Raw genomic sequence first — 20076 nt, forward strand, 5'->3', positions numbered from 1 at the left:
ACAGTGTGATTTTGTTAAATCAAAAAAAAAACACAAAATCAAGTCTTAGATTTTCCCCATTCATGTATGAATAAATGTATATCTACTAGACGCCGCGTGCAGCGCTGCGTCTAATGAATGCCGATTTTCACTCGAATTACCACGGAATGGGTCGTATCGTTTATTATGACCCAACTATAATCACGCTTTGCTACTTTTGATTTACTTAACTTTTTGAACGTACTTTTTAATTCACTGTGATTATCATAAATCATTTTTTCTGGGTTTACTTATTGTGGCGGCAGAGAAAGTGAAAGCGACAGAAATGTCATATTTAGATGCTTGTCATTGGTTACTTTTCTCCGGGGTTTGATATTGAGACAACAGGGAACGTGTTTTTATGTTTGACTATGATACAAAAGAGAAAGAACATCAAAACACTCGGCAATCTGATTTATACTCGGGGTCTACGCCCCCTCGTATAAATCAGATACCCTCGTGTTTCGATGTTTCGATGTGTAGAATACTACTACAGAAGACCAAGTATGTTCAAATTGATTCAATTATTAAGTACTGATAAAAAGTCTGAATTAATAGGTTTAGGTAAATATTTGTATTATGCTACAAATAATCGTATTGAATTACTAAATGCTCTGTAAATCAACGTATAAATTTGTCTCGTTATATTTAAAAATTGACATTGTTTATTCTTGTAATTACCTAATTATGTGGCTATTATGAAACATTCTTAAATGTAATATAATCACAGCATATGATTAAGTTTAAAATCCACTTTTTATATCTTTAAGAATGTAAACGCTTAATAATAGATAAGCTCACTTTAGTACTAAATGCTGTTAACGTTCATTCTCCAAAAACATGCAAATTGAATATTTTGTGCTACAACTTTTGTTCATGTACCATGATATTATGTTTAATTATGTTTAATTATACTATACAAATGTGTGTGAAATGACTATGTACTGAATGTATACGGCAATAAACTATCCATCTATCTGTCTGTCTAATATTTACCTTTTAATATATCCAAACTGTTTTCAAGTTTTAATATTGAATATAGTAAATTCAGATGTTTTATGATAAAGCAGTGCAACAGTCATTACACTGATGAGTTTTGTCTCGTTAAGACCTTCAAAACATGAAATCAGTCAGTTCAGTAGTCCATTATTTGTAATCGGATATCTTTTCATTTTACGAAAATGCAAATTAATTTTTTTTCAACAAAGCAAGGACTTAAAAATGGGTACTGAAGTGTTAAGATGGTGCATGTGATTGATTCTATGATCTTTTATTTTTATTATGATTCACAAAACTCGTGGCATTCGGCAGTAAATTAACATCTTATCCAAAATCAAGTTATATAATTAGTTTGCCTTTGTAAAAAAAATACAAAGCAGTACTGTTTGATACTGACTTTCAAGACTTAATACGCAAACAAGACAATTTTATTCTTTTAAATTATAAAAGTCTTTATGCTGATAATTACAAGGGAAGAAGAACATTTTAACCAAAAAAAAATCGAATCTTGATAAGCATGAAAATGTCAAATAAATCAAAGTGCTGAAGTACATACGTATGGCGTTTTGAGCGTTGCAAAGTTGTAAAAAAATGTTTTTAAAAAAAATATATCAAATTATTGAAAATATTTGTTCAATAAGAAATAAGTATATTCAATAAATAACATGTTGATATTATCCCTGAAAATATAATGATTCTAAAACAATAAGTATAATGTAATTTCTTATAATATTTTTAAGTTATAAAATATTCATCTATTAAAATATTTATGTTCTAGAGACAGGTATGGACTAAGTATCGATTTGTGGACAGCGGTTGAGAGATGAAACAATTCACAAACATTCTCGTCGGGCTGCCATATTGACGAATACGAGCAAGTCTCTAGGCTACTCATAATTTTATCATTTTTTTTAGACACTTCTGAAGTATTTACTTTTAAATGCAATAAGCAATCATAATGTTCCCAATATCATGTAATAATGTGACAGTTAGAGCGACTGTAGCTGTAATGCCCTTATTTCATAGAAATTGGAAAACAAATTTGAGTGCATTGTTGTAGAAAAATTCATGGTTTGTGTTCAAATGAGCAGAAATATATATGGGCATGAGTGATTAAATACAGAGCTTTTATCAAAAGAAAATGAAATTGGTTATGATTAACTTTAACAAATTGTGACAGTAGTGTGCTAGTCTGTAAGGAAAATAACGCTAAAACTTCATAAAACTTAAAGACATATTGCGCTTTGTCTATCAGAAATGAAAAAGGTTCAGACCCATTCTCAAATTTAGCTGAGGGGAAACGCTATGTGCGTCTCTGTACATTTCTTGTTTAATGAAAAAAATATATTAAATTGAAAAATATAGTTCATTTGTTACATCAAATAAAATCAAAACAAAAGTGATCTGTCTTAAACTCTTCAGACATTAGGTAAATTTTAACAAAACTGGAATAACAACGCATATAATACAATACTCATCAGTCTTTATTTTGACAGTCTTTCAGTAAAACCAAACTGGAATTATTATCTTCTACTCTTTTTTTATTTGAAAAAGCAAAATGAATCAAAAGTCAAACCAAATCATACTTCGAAATTTTTTTAATTTAGATTAATATAGAAATTTAAAGCATGCACTTGTCATATAAAGTGAAATAATGAAGGCAAAACTACATCATGGAAAAGAATTAATATAAGTGTAATGCTTGTTATTCCAATCCATATATAATGTGAATGATACATGCTTGTAAATTTGCTAAATAAATTATATTTAAACTAAAAGTTCATCCTTATGGCTTGGCTGTAAAAAGTCTCCCCGTACATTTAATCAATGATGTTATATTTTCGATCCTTGAAGATCGTTAAGCACGACATTATTGTTGTGCTTGTGGTATTTTTAGTTCCAACTTTTCGGCATTTTCTAGTTGGGTGGTTCCAATATTCCTACTTGAATAATGTTGAATCACCCTTAGGATATGTTGCCTGCTTTTTAAATTTGTCTTTTGACGTCTTATCTGTGATACGCAGGCTTCATAACCTCTGATCCCCTTTCAAAATTCCATTTTATTTAGTTCCGCCCATTGTTTTCTCGTTTAGGGCACACGCTTTTTATTACTTGGGGGACCATACGCCGCTTTTCATGGAATGACACTACTGTGTCACATTGAAGGTTCCATGATAACCGCCGTATGAACACATCTGCGGATGTTTCTAAATTCAAAATTTTACTATTTCATGTTTAAATGTTGAATTCTGCTTAAGCCGGTGCTAGCGGGCGTGGGCGGTAACTTGCACTTTCCAGTACCGTCCATGAACAGGCTCAATCAAACCGAGCCTGCAACATTTTTAATTTTGCCGTGTTGGGCTTTCTTTAGGGATTCTGTATTTATCTACTATTTGAATAGCTTTACCTGTTCACCTGATACCCTAATACCCTTTTTATTTACAAAATGTTTGTTAAAAATGACATAGGAGGTCAAATAGTGTCATTTGAGACTAAGAGTAACTTGTTTGACGAGACTACTCGGTCCAATTGTTTAAGTCTAGTATTTGACTCGTTTCGTAATTGAAAAAAAGAAATTTGAGTCGCGTCATGACAAAACCAACATAATGGGTTTGCGACCAGCATGGATCCAGACCAGCCTGCGTATCCGCGCAGTCTGATCAGGATCCATGCTGTTCGTTATCAGTTTCTCTACTTGCTACAGGGTTGGTAAGCGAACAGCGTGGATCCTGATCAGACTGCGCGGATGCGCAGACTGGTCTGGGTCCATGCTGGTCAAACCACTATGTTGGTTTTGTCGTGACACGGCTCATTTGTTTAAACCTTCTGTTAAATGTATCCAGTGAAAGTATATAAGAGGAGTGACTTCACGTGATTTAAATTCAACAAAAAATAAAATCATTTATATGGGATAAAATCTTAACAAGTGTTTTGTTAAAGTGGAGATAAATATTAACTCATAAGTAATTAAAGTGATCAAATTTTTTTATATAAAAAAGATTATTAAAAATGGCGGAGATCTATACCGTCAGCTGATAGTAAATACATACCTTACCCAAAGTAAGGACGTTTAATAATACGCACTGATAGGGTTGTTTGTTTGGTTGATTTTACGGCGCACCAACACAATTTAGGTAATGTTGCCCCGAAACTAGCCCATGGTGCTATGAACTTAAAGCAACACCAGGAATCTAAACCACTTCACCTGCTGGAGCTAAAAGATACAGAGACTACATTAATTCGCTACTAAACATTACACAGGATATAAACGACTCTGCAATTTTAATGCCTCAACTCTTAAAAGCAACCACCTGTCACAATGGGTGGGGGCTCTTAGATGAAAAATAACTTTTTACAGAACATCCATTGTCGTTTGATTTTTACTTTTTTTTTTTTTTTTTTTTTTTTTTTTTTTTGTCTTTTGTTGTTGTTGTTGTTGTTGTTGTTGTTGTTTTGTGTGTGTGTGTGGTGTGTGTGTGTTTTTTTGCTGTTGTTTTTTCCCCAATCAAATAAATTAGATGAGGTACTTACGAAATTACAAAAAAAAAATAATAAACCAACAACTACTAATTTAAACATATTTCAATACGTAGCTAAATGCAGTTGTATAATTATAAAGTAGTATAATATAATGTAGTCAAATATAAAGTTGAATATTAATATAAAGTAGTACTTTGACTTTCAAAAGAAATACTAAATTGCTATAACTATACTTATTGCCAAAATGCAACAGAAGGAAAGATGGTAATAGTAATTCGCCAATTAGTAACATTTTTTGGAAGCAATAATTATAAGTTTTAACAAACAAAAAATGTTGGGCATAAAGGGCCTTTAAAAACAACATTTAAACAAAACAACAAACGCAATAATCATTATATCTCGGATCAACAATAATAATAGGGTTATTTGAAGAAAAAAAATGGAATGTTACTTGTATGAAAAAAGTTTTAACATATTTCAATTTCTTCTTATCATATGTTGTAAAAGCTGATATAGAATTATATTGAGCCAAATATAGAGGGATATAACAGGTAGCTCATTTGTTCCAAGGATACTGCAAATCCCAATTAAAATATTTAGTTTCCAAAACAAATTTATTTTCTTGGTGGCAGAAGTGCTTTATTCCCGTTAAAAAAAACTCAATATTAACTAATTAAAAGTTTTGTATCGTTAATGGCTACGGAGCACGTCAACATTATACCATCAAATTGACCTTGGCATGACCTATAATCATGACATTGTACATTACAAGTCATTCAGAAAATTCTTTGATTAACTTGTATCTCAATCAAAAGACATGGCTTTCAACATTTTTTTCTTCAATCATGTACTGTCACGTTTTGCTTACGTAAAAAGAGGTGAGGGTCGTTAACACTATTGCACGCACACTCAAATTGCCGTTTCTATGTATTTTAGAAACCAAACTATGGAAACGGCAGAAGTATCTTATAAAAAGGCGGAAGAATCAAACATGAGCCAAAGTGTTAAACAATTCTGCAATTATTGACTTCGTTGAACAGGTGAACTGGAAGGGAAGGAAAAGATGTTGCGTTTTGATATCACTGCTGTAGTGCTGGTTGCTTGTCTTTTCAATTTTGGTGGTAAGTTAATATGTTTCTTACGAATAAGGCAAAAAAAAAAAATGAGCTGCATCATGGCAAAACCAACATAATGGGTTTGCGACCAGCATGGATCCAGACCAGCCTGCGCATCCGCGCAGTCTGATCAGGATCCATGCTGTTCGCTTACAAACCATATAACAAGTAGAGAAACTGACAGCGAACAGCATGGATCCTGATCAGACTGCGCGGATGCACAGGTTGGTCTGGATCCATGCTGGTCGCAAACCAATTATGTTGGTTTTGTCTAGGCGCGGCTCAAATCAATCATTTCTTAGGCATAATGTGCCTGTTAAGGAAGTAATAGTATTTACGTGTTATAATATACATTAGACGAAATAAAACACAATGATAAGTATATATATCATAATTATGACACTTTCTCATAATCTTCATAAGATAACAAAAGTATATTTTCATAAATTCACTGAAAAATATAATTATCAATAATACGAAAATAACATCAATGTTTAGGTAACTTTATACCTGCGTAAGTGATCGGTCGTTCATTTTTTTTTTAATTCGCTATCACTTGAACTGTAACTAATTTGTTTTGATCTTTAAAAAAAAATTCATTTGCGATATAAAAATCTGTTTGATATTTTAAAACAGAAAAAAAATAAAACAAAACTTCTTTGATTAAAATAGTTGGGGTTTTTTTGTTGTTGTTATTGTTGTTGTTTTTTTTTACTAATTGTTTTTGAAAAAAATCTTGGTTAAAAAGCTAAAAAAAAAATCAAAAAAAAAAAATATTGAAAAAATCTCAAGCTGTCAATTTCTTCAAACTTGGGGGTATGAGGTTTTTGCAAATTGAGATATTTGTAATGATTTATTAAAATATTTGGTTAACACAAAGAAAAGAAAATGAAAAACTGATGCCGATATATAACCTTTAATAAAGTTTTAAATCTGCCATTTAAAATCTGATTTCAGTTGTAATTAAATAATCATGCATCCTGAATTATATTATTATTATTATAATTCTTATTATAATTTTTATTATTATTGTTGTTGTTGCTGTTGCTGTTATTGTTGTTGTTTTTGTTGTTTTTGTTTAAATCTATCTGTTTGAAATGACATTGAATTCTTTACATGAATATAAAAAAATCAAAATTAAAATATATTTTAAGTGACACAACACCCTCTTTCTTAGGTATCATGATATTAAACAAAACACAATGTTAACAGAAATTTACAATCCATATTTGTTCCGAAATAATTATGTATAATTGACTAGGTCTTAGGATTGTAAACGCTTGTTAACATTTGCACCGACATAAAAACATACATGAGTTAATGTGTGGAGTTTTTCCATCAAGCCCGAGATACGATAAAACGGGTTTATCTCTCTACTGTGATGAACGGTAGTTCATCGATCGTGTAGCGATAACGTTAAAAGTTTGTTTGTACCCCGGGGTCAGATATAAGAAACAAATCAATAATGGCCAAACGATATATATATTTATTCTTTATTATAGTCTCATCTATACAAATATATACATATAAAACATTTAAAACATTGAAATTGTATATAGCCATTCTCGAAAGAATTACAAGGGACTTGTTATAGCTAATACTAAGAGGGATAACTCCACAATCCGTATCATAGAATTGTATAATATGTACTGTAGATCTACCTCCCTTATTAACGTATTCACGTTCTCAACATTTACATCATATAACTCATTTGCAATTGGATGACATAATTGCAAATGGTCATTATTTAAAAAGTTATTTGAGACATTTAAATACAGAATTATAATAGACTTTTTACATTCTAAAAGTTTGATAACCTCTACTGACCTTGACTTAAAAACTGCCATAAGGAATTACACTGTAAAATACTAAATTTTGTAATAAAAGCACTATCACGCAAGATAAAAAAAAGGTTTTACAAAATCATTTATCACTCATGTTTAGACAATGGCTGAACTTGTCAGTAGTGATTATCATAACATAGGGATAAAACAACTTAGTTATGTAATTTAAAATATATCATATTTCTACATTAAAATTTCTATGTATTTAAAATTATATGAACTGTTCACTCCAGGCAGGAGGTGAGATACAGACATTACAGGAACTCTTGTTTATGAATTAAAAATATTTTAAAGACTCACACTTATTTTTATACAATATTATTTGCTTTAAATTGCCAGTATCTGTATATATACCCCATATCCCACATAGAATGAAATAATATAACTTTACTTTACACTATTTACGCTAATAATACTTATAATAAAAAGGATATATGACTAATCCTGAAATTTAGTCTGTTAACCTATATATATAAATTGTTGTTTCTGGCTTTTAAAATCAAAAAGCACATTTTAGAACTTAATTTTAACATATGTTCATTTGAGAGTACAAAATATAACTTATCCTGATCACTTAAATTGTTATCTCAATAGCTATTTTAACAATATCATTTCTGAGACTCTGATACAATGGGCAATGAAATATGCACGTTCACAAATCGGACATAGACGCTGTTCTTCTGGGATAATTTCGTATCTCCCGGTTTCTAAACGGAGGGGGGCAACTCCGTATCTAAACTTAGCTAACGCAGACTTGTATTTACTAGCAAAGTTGTACATTTAACATACTGTTCAGTTTCATAAACAGATTTAAACTGCGTATAAGTCCTAAGTTTTTTTCTACCTCTACCAGAGGGATCCGTAACATTTTGTATACTGGTTCTCCAATCATGAATGAAAGTATCCATGGTGCACTTAATTATCTTATCACAAAAATGTTTGGAAGACATGTTAATACAATCGTTTGACATATTCAATAAATTGTTTGACAATAGATGTTTCTTATACAGAAATTGCCAATTTTTGCAACTATTATTACTCTTACTGTCACAAAATCTAAAAATCTTGAAATTAATTCTCTCACTATCCATTGTCTTCACTCTATGCCAATGTTGAGACACAGATCTCCACTGTTTCACATAAGGGGTTGCCAACCTAACTCACCATAAATGACATTAATAGTGGTATATTTACCCAACCCATTGCTCGACTCTGCACTGCATTTATGCAAGAATAGGATCTTGTTCCCCAAACAGGAATATGCAATAACAGGCCATACTGTACTATCGTACAGTTTTGTGAATGCCTTATATGGCATGCCACCATAGGACTTGGACTTTGCTAAAAGGAGACCAAGGGCTCTACCAGCACTCTGAGAAACACATTTCACCATGATATTAAAATCAAGCATCAAACTGTGGTCCCCACAGTTGAAACTGTATAAAGTGCTGGGAACAGAAACAGGTCTTTCAATTATTTAACATATCTAACATGAACTGTAAATCTTCTGCATTTTCAGCTATAAGTGCAATATCGTCTGCATATAAAATGACGCATAGTTTTTCATTATCAATGCAAATACCCTTACCGCTTTTATAGATACTGCCAGATCATTTACGAATAAATTAAATAACAAAGATGATAAGGAGCAGCCCTGTCTTAAACCGCATTTAACATCAAACCAATCTGTATACAAACCGTTAACCCTAACACTAGATGTAACTTGACTATATAGAGATTTCATAGCATTCATCATTTTTCCATTAACACAATTTAAAAAAATTCATTAATTTGTCTCATAAAATAGTTCTATTTATAAAATGATACGCTTTTTTAAATCAGTAAATGCACAAAAGTAGATTTTTTGGCCTTTTTTCTAGTATCAATAATATTAGTTAATGAAATATATATGATCAATTGTATTTCTACCCTTTCTGAACCCATTCTTTTCATCCACTAAAATATGATTTGATTCGGTCCATTTTGACGACCTTTCATTTGGGATTGAACAGTATGTTTTATACATAGCACAAGACAAAGCGATTCCTCTATAGGACAGTGGATCTCGAATATCAATTGTACTAGATTTTGGAATAGGGCTGATAATAACTTTGTCCCATTCTGTAGGAATAGTACCAGTATTGAAACAAACATTATATAAAATATGTAAAAACGACACTGAACATTGGTTTTTCAAAATGCCTACTGGTATTGAGTCTATACCACATGATTTACCAGACTTTGCTTTGGTAACAGCCTTCTCTATTTCCATTATAGATATATTTTCATTCAAACTATCACAAGAGCGATTATTTTGACAATCATTATTGAAGTACGGTAGTTTCAGCACTGCATTGTCTACTAACAAACAAACTGCTAAAATCATTTTTCCATTTATCTAAAACTGTACTAATATTATTTTTAATAGAACCATCTTCACAAATTACTTCTAATGGTATACCCTTTTCCTTTGATTGCCCAACACCTGTCTTGCCTATGTTTTTTTTTCTAAAACTTCTTTTGATTATGTTCACAATCAAGAAGTAATTCATTCTGTAAAGAAACTCAATATGCTATCTTACACTTTTAAACTTCTCGGTCAAAATTTTCTCTAGCAGATATGAAAACACCCTTTAAATGATTTTTAACTGGTCCAATAGAACCTTTCAACCATTTTCTTTCAGCTTCACATAGTTTGTTCCATATGCGAGATAGGTTGCTGTTCCACCAGGGTTAACTAACTCTTCTTTTCTTGTTAGAGATACCAACATCAATTTTAATACATTTATAAGATAATATGTCATACATCTCATTCTTTAAAATATTAAAAAGGCTTGAATAAGCATCGTCAATATGACTCTGATTCTGTAAACTTTGTACAAGTTTAAAACTGTATCATGAAGTTAAGAAACTACATCATGAGTGTTCAAAAAAGTACCTGGTACACTTTTTAAATCAAAGTTATCAAAACTAACAGCTTCACATACAGGTTCTGAATACGGAGTGTATACATTTTCACTATAATTATCAAATTCAACCACACATGTTAATATAGAGTGGTCTGGTATGGATACAGGTATAAGGTCAGTATTTACCTGAATGTTAGAAATCATTTCAGTACTTCTAATAACTGTGAAACTTTTAAAACGGTTCAAACTATCATGTGCGACTATACAATAATCAACAACAGCACATCTTTTAGCAGACATTGATGTAAAATCATTCTCAATATAATTTCGACCATTCAATATTTCTGTCTGGCAAATCGTCAACCCCAATAAAAAAAATCACAATTGTCACCAATACGACTATTAAAATCTCCACAGATATATAATGGACAATCATTTTGATATACATATATACTAGATAATAGGGTAATCATAAAAATTATTAACATCAATTTGTCTAGAAGAGTTATAAGGTGGCAGATAGCATACACATGTATAAAATTTTAACCCTGAAATTTTATTTGAAAATTTTAAACATAATATGCCCTCAAAATTGCTATCAATAATTTCTATAACATAAAAATCCAACATTTCCTTTTTAATTAAAAATCCAATGCCCCTGAGCCCGACCTTGCATTTATATGTAATGATTTACGATTATTACCAAACCAAACAAACCCTGGTACTATATCATTATTATACAAATGAGTCTCAGCAATACCTAAAATGTCAACATTTAAAAACTGAACACATTCACGTCTTAAAATAAAATTGTCACTGTTTTTAACGGTACTCCACCCATTTACATTCCAGAAACCGGAAGTCACCTATCTTCTTCCCCCTCGTCCTTGCCCTCTATATCCTTGACCTTGATATTAAGACGACTTCCCCTATTCACCGCATTCACCATTGCGCGTAAATTACTGGATTCACGGCGTTCATCCTTCGACTGATCTGCATGGATAAACAGGTCTTTATATACGGTTTTCTGGAGTTTTCCCTTCACTTGTAATATTTTGTTCCGCTCACTTTCACTGTTAAATTTTGCTACCACAACTCCAGGCGTTTGAGATTCGGAATTATGGTTAAGGATACGCTGTACTGAAGTCACTTTAATGTCACTAATTTTCAATTGATCCTTTATAATATTATTCACTTTATCCTCAAGTTATATATGTATAACCAGGGTCTTTCAAATTTTTGAAAGACCCTGGAATAATATTGGAAGACAAGAATAACACTGGCTTTACTAGCCTTAGTGATAAGGTTAAACAAATGATTTATAATGCGGCATGATGAAATAATTTGTTAAAAAATCTAAAACTTGAATTGTACTTGAAACAGCGCGTTGTACATATCAGCTAGGTCATTGGACTCGATTAACGTGTCTAGAATTATATCTATAAAAAACAATAATTGTAACACAAAAACATGTTTAGACAGAAATTTAAGCATTTTCTCCTTACTCTGTATATGCGTTTTCATATTTGAATAAAAATCTTAGTGCGATATTTTCATTCAGGCAATTATATTGCCAAATTGATTAAATGTTAGTATATATAACAGATGCAGCAATCACTGGCTGGGCTGCCCCAAGTATCATATCTAGTGCTTCTGGTAATGCGGACGACATCACCATAGCTGAGGATAAAGCCCTCGAAGATACAGTAGCAACATTTAATGCTACAAGTAACAATGGTACAGTTGCTAGTTACGAATTGGTAACAACGGGCACGCCTTTCGTTCTCAACTCAACCACTGGAGTGTTGACGTTAACCTCTGCACTAGATTTTGAAAGTCAAATCAATCATACTATTGCAGTGAAGTAAGTTACTATAGGTTTTTCATAATTATTAAAGAAGCAAAAAGATAAGCTTCAAACAGCTGCAGATTACATGTTTAATTACAATTTTATTTGTAGATTATCTAAATACATGAATATTTTGATAACAGATCGAAACGCAATGTTGTTTTTTACCCTCCCATTATATTGATAGTCTGTTTTGTTACGTAATTTTATATTTATCTCATGTTATTATGTGTGTGTTAGAGGAGTAAATAAATGAGAAAACTAGAAATGTGTCGTCACGCCCCGGATGCCCCTGCATGCAGCCAAATTTCATTGAACTATGACCAAATTTGATCTTGACCTGTGCATTCCTTTGATGTATCCATATGTCAAGTTTGAGTTGCATGTGTAATACCGTTAGAGAGATAATGAACGGAAACTGAAAATTTCATGTTAATTTCATAGTAAAAGGGACATAACTCCGCCAAAAATCATCGAACCATGACCAAATTCGAACTTGACCTGTATTTTCTCATGACATATCTATATGCCAAAATTGAGTTGAATGTGTTTAACCGTTATTAAGATAATGAACGGAAAGTTATGATGACGGAATGACAGAATGACGGAAGGACGGAATGACGGAACAGGGTAACACTATATGCCTCATTATATGGCGGGGGCATAAAAATATAAATCTAATGAACTTGTCTTGCTTAATCATAGTAGGAAACAAATAAAAAATATGTATAAGAATATTTTCCAACGTTTTTTTTCCATCATGTAACCAATCAATAGACTATCATATGAAACCATTTTTATGCTCCCCGACCCGTGAGCATATAGTCGTCGCTTTGTCCGTCCGTCCGGATGTCCGTCCGTCCTGATTTCCTTTAGTCCACCCGTCCTTCCGCTTTCTTTTCCAGGAGAAAACTCTGAATCAACAAGAGGTATCAACATATAACTTTTTAGGTAGCTAGATCTCAATAGGTAAATGTTCAGTGCATAACTCTGCCTTCTAATATGTTGGAGTTATTGCCCTTTGTTCATTTTTACACGTTGAAGTTTTCCTGGACATAACTCTGAAACTAAAAAAGATATCAACATGAAACTTTGAAGGTAAATAGATCGCGTAGGTAGAAATGCAGTGCAAGAGAACCATTACTCTGCCATTGGGGTTATTGCCCTATGTTCATTTTTACACTTTACATAGCTCTGAAACAATAAGAGATATCAACAATAGAATTGGTATGCAGGTAGATCTCAAAAGAAGCATAACTGTGCCTTCCTTTATTTTGGAGTTATTGCCCTTTGTTATTTTTTTACACTTTGAACATTGTCCATGACATAGCTCTGAAAGTATAAGAGATATGAACAATACACTTTGCAAGTATAAAGATCTCATTGCGTATATGTACGTGATATCATACAAATATATCTTTATCCACAGATATTATTACATTTATCAAGTGTCCTCTAACTCGAGTTTAAAGTATTATTGGAACTATTAAATACGGCCAGGTTTCCTTCCATTTTTTATCTGCTCACTTTGAACATTCAATCAATACCATTACATCCCTCATACTACAAAGATTGTTCTAATCTATTTATCTACTGCAATTGATCATGATGCTTGATTTACACTCTCCGCGTCCGACGCGTTTAGCCAGCTTACGTAATTTTGCCTGATTTCAGTACGATAACTTCCTGGTGGTCATATACGACTGAAGGTTGTCCCGGATTATGCCCCCTTTCTTATCATTAGACCCTTTTGTGCACTGCTTATACGTTAAGTACCTAAAACTTTATCACAGTTATCATTTAGTGCTTTTTGAGTGATTTTTAAGAAGAATGATGTTTTGTTTAAGACTGCCATTGACAGTATATATAAACTCAAAAAAAAAAACAAATTGTTTAGCAAACAAACGTGTATCAAGATGTTCTAAGATATGCCCGAGTACTGGTACAAATTCAAAATTCCATTATATTTAGTTCCGCCCATTGTTTTCTCATTTAGGGCACACGCTTTTTATTACTTGGGGACCATACGCCGCTTTTCATGGAAAGGCACGGAAGTGTCACATTGAAGGTTCCATGATAACCGCCGTATGCACATCTGCGGATGTTTCTAAATTCAAAATTTTACCATTTCATGTTTAAATGTTGAATTCTGCTTAAGCCGGTGCTAGGGGGCGTGGGACGGTAACTTGCACTTTCGAGTATTGTCCATGAACAGGCTCAATCAAACCGATCCTGCAACATTTTCAATTTTGCCGTGTTGGGCTTTCTTTAGGGATTCTTTTTTTATCTATTTTATTTATTTCAACCATCAATTATTTCAGAGCGACTGACGATGGTGGTGCTGACGGCACTGCAACGGTGGTAATCACAGTAACTGATATTAATGAAGCAACCCCAACGTTTGGCGCAACGTCCTATACTGTTTGCGTGACAGATGGTTTAGTTGCAGGTAATTCCGTCCTTTACAAGCATAAAAAATGTATTTAGCTAAATACCGTCTTTTTTTCCAGAAAATAAAAATAAGAATAGTACAAGTGTGAAGCTGATGCACCTGATGTACTGAGCATTTGGTCTGATGTCAAGAAAAAATATTGAGGTTACACTCTGTTGGTTAAAGCAGCAGGCCTCCAGAAAATTACAGAAAAAATACCGTCTTACTAATATCTTAAAATCCCTCCTCAGAAACTTTATATTGTAGAAAGAAATCAAAATACACTTCAAAATGTTGTTTTATCATTAATCAGTCACATTTGAGGCTTAATTCTGGATTGAAGCTTTGAGTGGTACCAAACATAGAGAAAAACGAAAAAACTGCTTTGGTTTGGTTAGTATTTGCGACACTAAAGAATATGACTGATTAATTATACAATATTTATGATGACCACTGAATCAATTTAAACTTTTATATGATAAGGGTTTACCCATTGATGACAAATGATTTTCCGGCGTTAACATGTTGACATAATTATAATTATCTTCTCCAATTTATATAGGCTACTACGTAAGTATCGTAGTAGATATACATTATATACGAGGGTTGTCCCAATATTTTGTGACAATATTGTTTAAAAGCTACATAAAATAGTTACGAATTTGATATTTTGATGTCATAAAAACCCATAATAGGAAATCATTTTCACAAATATACATAGAAAAATATCATCAACAAAAATATGCCATAAATACCTTGGCAACTATTTGAATCGCGGCGCAGGTCAAACGTCAATGACAGTGTTAAATCTATATAAAGCGCCTATCTCAAATACTCTTTATAGTATTCAACGCCTAAACGGTGCAGTTTTACTTATAAATCGTCAATGTACGGACTGATATGTGGTTGTTTTCGCCGTTCCTGGACGGCAATATATACAATGAACAATATTTGAACAGTTCTACCCGTACACCGCCTGCCTCACGGTGCATATCCATATCGGTACCCTCTTTGCGAAATCTGCTCAAACGGTACACTCTTTGAACATGCACATGCATTCGCTGCTAAAAAACAAACCAGCGATGGATAACAATCCAGTAAAATTTCATTGTAATAAGAAAAGGAGGTATGACACGTAGAAAAGATGTATATCACGGAACACTAGAATGTTTTATTTATGTGCTGATTTGTCATGTGCCCGATTTTCATGTACTTCAACTTCACAATGCTAAAAAAAAACGACATGTCTTGCCTCGCCCATCACATCGACATATTTTTCGGGCTTAAATGAACCTATGACTTGATTATATATGCATATTTAATATGTTCATATACATATCATCTTCGGACATATGGCAGTATATTTTCAAAAATAAATGTAAAATTCATAAAAACACCCTACTTTCGATTTTGCAGCGGCACAGGCTACCTCTCTGCATTTGAATTTTTATATCACAGGTACCCTTTCATTTTTTTATCACATAGCTACCCTCAAAGCACGACATATGCTTTTATTTGCGTTAATCGTTAAGTATGTATTTACTTTTATGTAAATAGTACATACTTAGCGATTAACACATAACAGCATATGTCCTGCTTTGAGGGTACCTATGTGTTAAAAAATGAGAGGGTACCTGTAATATGAAAATTCAAATAAAGAGAGGTAGCCCGTGCCGCATCATTCCTATAACATAGCAGGTCAGATATAGCCCGTTTCAGAAAAAATCAAAAAGCAGTCGACGGAGTATAGAACATAATTCCATTTATAGAATATTCACAGATATCATTTTTAATGTGTAGAAAGTAACTGTTGTTAATTACGCAAGAAGCTAATTCTTTATGACGATTGGTGCACTGATTCAGTAGCTAATTGTACTTAGTTATCGTGTTTTTTTTCCAATGGGCAATATATCCTACATTCTGACACAGCAGAATATAGAACGGAATAGTAGAGTAAATCAATTATTTTTGATGCCTTTATGTGTTGACCACACTCAATAAAGGAATTTGGAAAGAAATGAAATATTATTTCTATATTCATGACTAAACGGCGATTCCAAGCATTTTTGGAAATGCTAATACTTGTTAGTCCTTGTTGAATCATTGGACGGCATACACTAATTTCTTGCAATAAGCGAGCTTCCGGTCTCGTTGCACCTGCTTTAGCTGTGGGAAATAGGCGACGAAGATCGGTCTTCCTATTCGCCTTTTTCACATTTTCGCTTTCTGGAGTACAGAACTCCGGTTTCGTTCATATCTTTTGTAAACAAATGCACAGGATATGTGGTTTAACTGCTCTATCCTGTGGATTAGTTGGATTACCTCTGTCATTCCGAAATACTCACAAAGCACCTGATAACTGTTTGCTGCGCCGAAAATATTCGGACGCCGCCATTTAAACTTTCCTATTTTATAGGGATATTTTTATCTTTCCGTATCTCGTTCGTTATATAACTGAAATTTTCTACGATGATGTCAGCATAAAAGCAGAGGAAGTCATCGTGATGCTGTACAGACACATCATCTGATATTTGAAATATACGTAATTTATTTAAACTCTTTCATAATAAAATACAAATGATTTCATATGCGCCGGGAACTCAAACCAATGTCGTTAATATTGAAAAAATAGGTAACTAGAAAAGAGAATTTAATAAATGATTTGTTGTCGTGTATAAAAATAAAGTTATTGTAATGATTTTTAAGACAACCCTCGTATTGTCACCTTTTGTCCAAATTCTTTGTTGAATTAAAATATCAGTGATAATGGATTTATACTATAAACCTGACTAGCTCAGTATTTACCGTTTACTTGAATTATCCCCTTTTTCATTTTACCATCTGTTAAATGTTATCTCTTTAATTGTCACTTCCATAGCTTTTTCTTGCATATCAAACTGGTTTTTCCGTTAGTTTTACCCATTCAGGAAATTTCATCTAGCATCAATGACAGATGAGTCGCGTGCTATACAATGGCATGCTTAGGATGACGATAATTCGCTGATCCACAATATGAATGAAGTTATTATATTATTTGCTGTTTTAAGAAAATAGTTACCGATGTAATGACATAAATTTTATTGAAAATTGTTTTTTAAATGTAAAGAATTCAAAGTCTGATGGAATATGAAAAAAATCTGACGGTTAGGTGACCCGCCTATGAGGCTTGCTGACATATGACAGATATTTTTAATCTAGAATTACAACTGAACAGAATGTCTAACTGATTTCGAAGTTTTATAAATGTATCTTATATTATGTCTTTTTATGTACTCCATTCTTATATAAATTCTCTTGAAGTAAAAGAAGTATAATTTAAGTTTTGATATTTCAATTTCATGTGGAAAGAATCTATTATATTGAAATTTGAAAATTACATCGTAAAATTAAGCAGATGTTAGTATCTTTAAGAAAAGACAAAACGATCCAAACATATTCTAACATTTCAGGTAGTCAAAGAAATATATTAGGAATTTACCTATTATGTAAAACATATTCATTTATTTGTGTGTCTTTTCTTTGCAAGCTTTTGCAATTATTTACACCATCCGCATCAATTCAACATGTCTTTGTGTTTTATTGTTTAATATTTAATTGTACCTTTCTTTTATGTTTAACATTTCAGGTACAAGAGTCACAACTTTCTCTGCCACTGATGCAGACACAGCTGATACCATAACCTACTCGATTCATTGTAAGAAATTTAACTGTGTCTATTTTTTTGTTTGGTTTAATGCCATATCGACACTGGCGACTTTGTAGACTTACTGGTGTAAAATGACCTCAGATTACGCTAAATATTTTGTTTCAGGCATGAGCAAGTACATGAGTAGATCATCCGATCTTTCATATGCCAGCTGAATAACATCCTAGCGTGAAGAATCCAATGTTCATGTTGGGATTCGAACCAGCAGTTGTTATGGGCACGAGTTTTTAAGTCAGCATTCCTAGCTTCCTGGCAAGGGATGGCCCACAAGTCTTTTTTTGAGAACATAATGAATTTAAATAAAAAGAAAAGTCATCTGTGACAACAATCACAAGTGATTATCCTTGCAAAACAATATCAAAACATCAAAAATCAAACGAAAGAGGACATATTGGTCACAAAAGTTGACAGATTTTATCATATCTTAAAGATACTGTAACATAATTTTTATGGTTTTATATCATAGCTATGATGCTCAAATTAGGATTTATCATTATTTTAAAATTCAAAAAGCATTATTTATAAAAATATTACCGAATTTAACATTTCATGTAAATAAAGGAAGGTAATAAAATATTTTCTATAAAGTCAATTTTTTTAATAAGAAATGAATGCATGTATTTCAATGATTACATATAATATGTGCAAATATTTGCAGTACACATTTTACATATTTTTCGATGTTTGAAAATTGTTTTATAAGCATAATTATATACATATATATAATTTCACTTAAGTGTGGTATACAACGTCAATTAGAACATACAGGCTCTTGAACATTCCCCAAAACAGTAATTAAAAATTTTGTGGTGATCGTTAATACTTTTTATTCACTATGTTACAAAATTTTCATGTACAGCTTAGGTAAAGAATTCTGTTATGGTGGCAGTTAGCTTACCAGAATTAACCTAAAGTGTTATTCAATCTGAATATCAAAACTACTGCAATAAATTTTGTAATCTCCTAAAGCTGCTGAAACCTCTTTTAATAAGAATAGTAGGTTAACGAATTGATTTACCATTATAACGTTCTACAGATTACCATTGAGATAATTTCGCAGTGTTTATGTATAATTGCTTTGTTTTCATTTATTTTTAGACGTTTCATTTGGAAAACTTGAATACATCTGAAATTTTTAATTCTAATGTTTAGAAGCAAATATGAATTATAAATTGAATTGTTATCAGCAGTAAGTTTTACTTAAGCTGACATTTATTTCCTTGTAAACAGAAATTTGATAGATTTTATATACTTTACTGAAAAAATATATTTTAGCTGGAAACAATAACACCGACCTCACAATTTCGGCAGCAGAGCTAAAGGTCGCTTCAGGGAAAACCCTTGATAAAAATACAACAGACACCTATTATCTTGTCATACATGCTGTGGATTCTGTCGGTACAGTAAGAACTGGCTCAGCTACATACACAGTCAACGTCGAGACGTCATGCAACAGTGAAGCAGCAGCTTTGACAATGACATTTATTACACTTTTCCTGGCACTCATAGCATCTTTAAACTAATTTTCTAAAGCTTTATTCGATTAATCAACCGCCGACGGCTACATAATAGGCAAATTATGCCTCAGAAATGATTTTTATTCCTGAAAAACTTTTTATTTTATTTATCTTGTTACAGTTGTCAAAAAAGAACATATACAGTAACTATCTTTTGCTGATTTTGTTTTCTTGGCAATGGGTGAAATGTAAGTATATAAATAATTTG

General features: G+C 32.1%; 1 protein-coding gene across 2 annotated transcripts; it reads left to right on the top strand.

The window, feature by feature from the left end:
• The first annotated feature begins 5448 nt into the window (after positions 1-5448).
• Positions 5449-20070, top strand: LOC132728136 (protocadherin beta-8-like). Of its 2 annotated transcripts, none has more exons than XM_060713761.1 (5): positions 5449-5618; positions 11959-12229; positions 14536-14663; positions 18271-18339; positions 19627-20070. In XM_060713761.1, the coding sequence occupies exons 1-5, from the start codon at positions 5561-5563 to the stop codon at positions 19872-19874; spliced, it is 774 nt and encodes a 257-aa protein (XP_060569744.1). In that variant the 5' UTR covers positions 5449-5560; the 3' UTR covers positions 19875-20070. The 2 variants fall into 2 exon arrangements, with proteins under 2 accessions (XP_060569744.1, XP_060569745.1); XM_060713762.1 differs by having other exon boundaries at positions 5452-5618; positions 11971-12229.
• Positions 20071-20076: the final 6 nt, after the last annotated feature.

The sequence above is a fragment of the Ruditapes philippinarum genome, unplaced genomic scaffold (genome assembly GCF_026571515.1).
Source record: "Ruditapes philippinarum isolate M1 unplaced genomic scaffold, ASM2657151v2 ctg12448_1_1_1_1, whole genome shotgun sequence".
Lineage (NCBI taxonomy): Eukaryota > Metazoa > Mollusca > Bivalvia > Venerida > Veneridae > Ruditapes > Ruditapes philippinarum.